At 44.1% G+C, this 6,256-nt stretch overlaps 1 protein-coding gene across 1 annotated transcript in view; it reads left to right on the plus strand.

The window, feature by feature from the left end:
* Positions 1-5,299: 5,299 nt before the first annotated feature.
* Positions 5,300-6,256, plus strand: part of LOC310780350 (E3 ubiquitin/ISG15 ligase TRIM25-like) — a gene marked incomplete at its 5' end in the record, with an annotated part of 2,469 nt that continues 1,512 nt past the window's right edge. Inside the window, one exon of the mRNA XM_083640927.1 lies at positions 5,300-6,256. This exon is cut by the window's right edge and continues 1,512 nt beyond it. Within this exon, the coding sequence (XP_083497053.1) occupies positions 5,300-6,256 (957 nt within the window).

Below are 6,256 nucleotides of genomic sequence, written 5' to 3' on the forward strand. Positions count from 1 at the left end.
TGGTTTCTCACCTGTGTGGACTACCATGTGTATCTTCAAAAGTGATTCATAACCAAATCTTTTACCACAATCCGAGCAACTAAATTGTTTCTTCCCAATAACTTCACAGTTTTTCTGCGAGTCTAAACCTGACTGAGGTTCAATAGTTTCCATCCATTCTTCATCACTGTCTTCAGTCTCAGGATCAGAAGGGTCTGAAGTCTTGCCATCACTAATTGGTTGTAAATGACTAGCTGGATCTAGGTTCCTGGCTGGTTCTGATACTCCACAGTCCTCTCCATCAGCTTCTGTTTTCATCTGTTCAGATGAGCTGCTGGCTAGAGGCTCCGTCTCTCTGTTCTCCTCAGTTTGGCTTTGATGAAGCTGTGAGGACTGAGGTTCCTCTTCATCATCTTCACTCTTCACAGGGACAGCAGTGAATGGGAACTCTGTGATATGGGCCTCCTCCAACCCTTGAAGCTGCTCTCCCTCCCTCCTGATGCAGAGTTCCTCCTGTTCCTCTTTAATGTGTGGGGACTCTGGGTCCTCCTGAAGTTGCTCTCCCTCCTGACTGATCCAGAGTCCCTCCTGTTCCTCTTTAATGTGTGGGGGCTCTGGGTCCAGACTGGAACTCCACTCCTGGTGCTCAGGGGGAACTTCTTCTTTAATGACCAACAGGAGGAGGACTGCTGGTATGGCTGTGGCCTCCTCCAGACCTTGAAGCTGCTCTCCCTCCTGACTGATACAGAGTTCCTCCTGTTCCTCTTTAATGTGTGGGGGCTCTGGGTCCTCCTGAAGCTGCTCTCCCTCCTGACTGATACATAGTTCCTCCTGTTCGTCTTTAATGTGTGGAGGCTCTGGGTCCTCCTGAAGCTGCTCTCCCTCCTGACTGATCCAGAGTTCCTCCTGTTCCTCTTTAATGTGCGGGGGCTCTGGGCCCTCCTGGTTCAGACTGGGGCTCCACTCATGCTGCTCAGGGGGAACCTCTTCTTTAACGACCAACAGGAGGCCTGGTGGTACAGGCTGCTTCACCACCACTCTCAGCTTCTGGACTTTAGACATTTTCACACAGTGACAGCAACTTTTCCTCTTCAACTATTTACTCACAAATTTGGTAGCTAGCTAACGCTAGCCTACTTCAGTCCAATAGTGTTAGCTTCACAGCTAAATCAGAGATTTTCAATAGTAGCATCACATTTTCAATCTGATAGCCCACTGTCTCTGGCTAAACCATTCGTCTGAGTCCATAAAAGAGAGGAGCTGCGCCTGCTTCTTCCCCTTCCTCTCAGAGCTAAATATCTATATCATCCATGCATACAGAGTCTTCTTTTGCTCCGTTAAAGTTGTAAACTAGACTTTTGGAAAGGAAAAATAAAATAAAAACAAATAATGCTCCACTCAAGAATGCTAGCACACATGCTAGCTAGTCATTTTGTGCGCGACCTCATCTTCTTCTACGTCTCAAAGATTTGCCGACTTCCGCAGTTTCGACGCTTCAAGACGTATTACCGCCCTTAGAGGTCAGAACGGGTACAACGCCTGTAGCCTACTTTTTCAGCTCTATCTCCCCCCCCCCCCCCTCTCTCTCTCTCTCTCTCTCTCTCTCCCTCTCCCTCTCGCTCTCGCTCTCTCTTTCTCTTAAATTTTTGGAGTTGGAGCTAATAGTAATAGCCAATAGTAGACATTTGTATTTTGTCCTTTAACCAGCAGATGGCAGCATTTCATTAAACAACAGCTCCAGACCTCCTGGAGCAGTCATCCTGATCGTCCTTATTCACGGGAGCGTACCTATGTTCCCCGGGTCCTATATTCCCCGGGTCCTATGTTCCCCGTTTTTGTGGGACCGGGGAACATAAAACCCTTCCTAACCTCCCCCAGACCCTAACCCAAAACCTAACCTCTCCCACCCCTCACGCCTAAACCTAAGGTCGGCATTGCGGGTGGTCGGCATAGCAGATAGACACCCCAAATGTTATGGAGAGTGTTAAAAACGGGGAACATAGGACCCGGGGAACATAGGGATGACCCCCTTATTTTTTTTATTTTTTTTTATTTTTTTATTTTTTTATTGACAACAATAGTGATACAATGACAAAGAATAACAAACAAACAAATATACAACGCCAGGGATTACAGAAAAAACATTGCAATTACAAAAAGAACAAAAAAGTGCAGTATACATATAAATTACAGTTAAAGCAAAATGCCAAAATTGGAGCATAAATTCAAGGTTTTCACAGCTTTACTATTGCATGAGGTAGCTAATGTTCTGATGTAGGACTCTGCTTCTTTCTTAAACGTGAAAAAGAGGGTTTCATTTTCAACACCTTACATTTATGGATATAAAACTTTGCCAGTAATATGATGAGATTACAAAGAAAGAATTCATTATCTAAATCTCTCTTGTAATTTGTAAACCCAAACAACACATCCTTCAAGTGAAGCACAAATATGTCATATATAGAGTCCAAAATGAAACGACATATACCTTGCCACAGCTTCCGAGTGTGTTCACAGGTCCAAAACAAATGAAATACAGTCTCTGGGTGCAAGTTACAAAAAGTGCAGGTCACATCAATATCCTTCTTATACCTTACCATAAATGACTTGACAGGATAACACCGATGAATAATCTTAAAAGAAATTTCTTTGACCTTGTTCACCAGTAGGAATCTATTAGGAAGAGACCATACTTTTTCCCAACATATATCCTGATTCTGAACAAGGTTATTCCAAGAAGCCATTACATATGGGACAGAGACACAATCATATTGGAACAAGGTGCGGACGTTTCTATTATTTTTACAGGAAGCAGGCCGAAAACATAATTTTCCTATAGGTGTGTCAACTGGATCAAGTGAAGGTGTCGTATCAGAAGCAGGAAAAGCATAACCCTTATAAAGCATGATAACACCAGAGGGAATAGCATCAAAAACAATGGCAAATTGTTTAGGGCTCACAGGGATCTTATAATGTACGAGAAATTCTTGGTAGCCAAAAAGCTTTCCCTCCTTATTGAAAAGTTGACTCACCCGTACAATACCATTCCTAAACCAGTTGTCAAAAAATAAAGATTTCTTTTTATAGCACACATCCCTGTTGTTCCAAATAAAATATCTATTTGGGGAAAAATTGTGTTTATAAATAAGAGACCAAGCCAAAAGTGCTTGCTTATGGAAATTTGAGAGAGAAACAGGAATCCGGTCAATATTGTAATTACAAAGTAGGACAAATTTCAGACCACCCAAATAAGAAAACATGTGATGAGAAATAAAATTCCAAACAGAAGTAGGGTCTTTCAAGTAGTGTCTAATCCAGTTCACCTTGAAAGTGTTGTTTAATGTACTAAAATCAAGAAAATTTAGACCACCATTATTATAGTTATTCATTAAGACAGACTTTTTAATGTAATGAATTTTATTTTTCCAAATGAAGTTATAAAGCAGTTGGTCAATATCTTTACTCGTTTTTTTGTCAACATCTAATGAGATAGCAGCGTAAGTGAGCCTGGAAATACCTTCTGCCTTAGAAAGTAACGTTCTACCCTTTAAAGAAAGGTCTCTCTGAAGCCACTGATTAAGTCTTTTCCTGGTTTTCTCTAAGATCGGGATAAAGTTCAGGTCACATCTAGCTTTCTGGTTTTTTGTTATGACTATCCCCAGGTAGGTGATTGTCTCCTTAATTGGAATATTACATATCGAGGGCAACACACAGTTTTTTACTGCCAATAATTCACACTTGTTCACATTTAAATTAAGACCCGAAGCCTTTGAGAACTTCTGGATTACACCAAGAGCAAGAGGAAGGATGACCCCCTTATTCACAACAGGACAGTAGCCTGGTAAATCAGCCGGTCACGTGAACTCGCATTTCATTTCGTTCTATGGTTCTACCCACTAGTTCTACCTACCCACTAGTGTCCTAGTAGACCTAGAGAGACCGTTTATATTGAAAACTCAGACCCAAAAATGATTGATACACACACGACACACACACACATCACATGCTTAGAGGTGAGAATCGAACCCAGGACATTCTTGCTGTGAGGCGAGAGCGCTACCTACCACTGCCCCACCCCACTATGCCCGATACACACCTTACAGATGTGTAGTTGAGATCACATGAAGGCCGAGTTGGAAGATGGGCATGATCCGAGCAAGGGGCCCCAGAGGCCCCACCCCCTGGGGCCCCCAATTTAGGCCCCTGGCGCACATTCATTTTAAGTCACTGGTCGCTGGTGTGATCCCATTGCAAGATCAGGTCTGTGTTTTCATATTATTCTCCCTAAACCTCTTGTCACCTTGCTTTTGATCTTTCCCCCCCTGTCCTCACTCAAAATACGCTTGACTTTACACCAGAAAATGTTTTACAGCCCAAAAATAGCCTAGTAGGGCTGGGTGATAGTCAATGTCACACACGCACGCACACACACACACACACACACACACACACACACACACACACACACACACACACACACACACACACACACAAACACAAACACACACACACACACACACACACACACACACACACACACACAGAGTGTGAGCAGAGTAGGCGAGATGACAAAGTGGGTGGCTGTGTGAGAGAAATGGTGTAACCTATGAGTTAACGCAACAACGGCAGCGCCAACCCAAAGCAAAACATGTTGCTGGGCGTCCGTGTAGTGCAGCGGTAGATTCTCTGCCTACCAACACGAGATCACCATTTATTGATCATTATCACACAAAACCTTGATCATGAGACTCACGACATTGACAACTAAAAGTGTACTAACTCATGTGCATATCTCCACCAGGGAACGCTAGGCCTAACGAAGGTCACACAACAAAGTCACTTTATATAACTTTTAAATGCCCTGGTCTCGGCTTCTCCCTCTGGCTGCTCTCTTATGACACTCACTCACTCACTCACTCACTCACTCACTCACTCACTCACTCACTCATCCGCTCACTCATTCACTCACTTTCATAATTCATAATTAAATCATTCAGATGTGTGCAAATTGTATCTTGAATAGCAACTAACACTGCCTCTGTGAACCGCTCCTCTCCCTGGAATGAAGCAAAACCAGATAACTCCTCCCTCCTGTTGCTGGTACCTCAAGTCCAGCCATTTCCTTGTCACCTCCCCTTTCACAGATCTGCCAGTTTAAAGATGGGTGTAAACAACATGCTGTGAAGTGCAAGACCTGACAAGCCCATTCACTGCAGATCTTGAACATGAAAAAACGGTACAGACTTTTGCCTTGGAACAGATTCCAACTTCCTGTTCAGATGAAATTAAACTATCTGACTCACTGTCAGTGAGAAGAGAAATGGCGCAGCAAGGAATTCAGCTGAACGAGGTAAAATTCTCCTGTTCGATCTGTCTGGATCTACTGAAGGATCCGGTGACTATTCCCTGTGGGCACAACTACTGCATGAGCTGTATTACAAGCTGCTGGGATGAAGAGGATCAGAAGAGAATCCACCGCTGCCCCCAGTGCAGACAGACCTTCACACCGAGGCCTGTCCTGGTGAAAAATACCATGTTATCAGATATAGTGGAAGAAGTGAAGAAGACCGGACTTGCAGCTGCTCCTCTTGATCGCTGCTATGCTGGACCTGGAGATGTGGCCTGTGATGTCTGCACTGGGAGAAAGCTGAAAGCCCTCAAGTCCTGTCTGGTGTGTCTGGCCTCTTACTGTGAGCAGCACCTTCAGCCTCACTATGAATCCTCTACATTTAAAAAACACAAGCTGGTTCACCCGTCCCAGAAGCTTCAGGAGAACATCTGCTCTCGTCATGATGAGGTGATGAAGATGTTCTGCTGTACTGATCAGCAGTGTATCTGTTATCTCTGCTCCATGGACAAACATAAAGGCCACAACACAGTCTCAGCTGCAGCAGAAAGGACCAAGAGGCAGAAAGAGCTCAGGGTGACTCGGCAAAAAATCCAGGAGAGACTCCTGGTCAGAGAGAAAGACGTGAAGGTGCTTCAACAGAAGGTTATGGCTACAAATTGCTCTGCTGATAAAGCAGTGGAGGACAGCAAGAAGATCTTGACTGAGCTGGTCCATCTCATTGCGAAAAGAAACTCTGAGGTGAAGCAGCAGATCAGATCAACGCAGAAAGAGGAAGTGAGTCAGGCCGAAGAACTTCAGGAGAAGCTGAAGCAGGAGATCTCTGAGCTGAGGAGGAAAGACACTGAGCTGGAGCAGCTCTCACACACAGAGGATCACATCCATTTTCTATACAGTTACCCCTCGCTGTCATGTCTCAGTCAATCTACA

This window comes from Poromitra crassiceps (assembly GCF_964638095.1).
Source record: "Poromitra crassiceps genome assembly, chromosome: 8".
In the NCBI taxonomy this organism is placed as follows: domain Eukaryota; kingdom Metazoa; phylum Chordata; class Actinopteri; order Beryciformes; family Melamphaidae; genus Poromitra; species Poromitra crassiceps.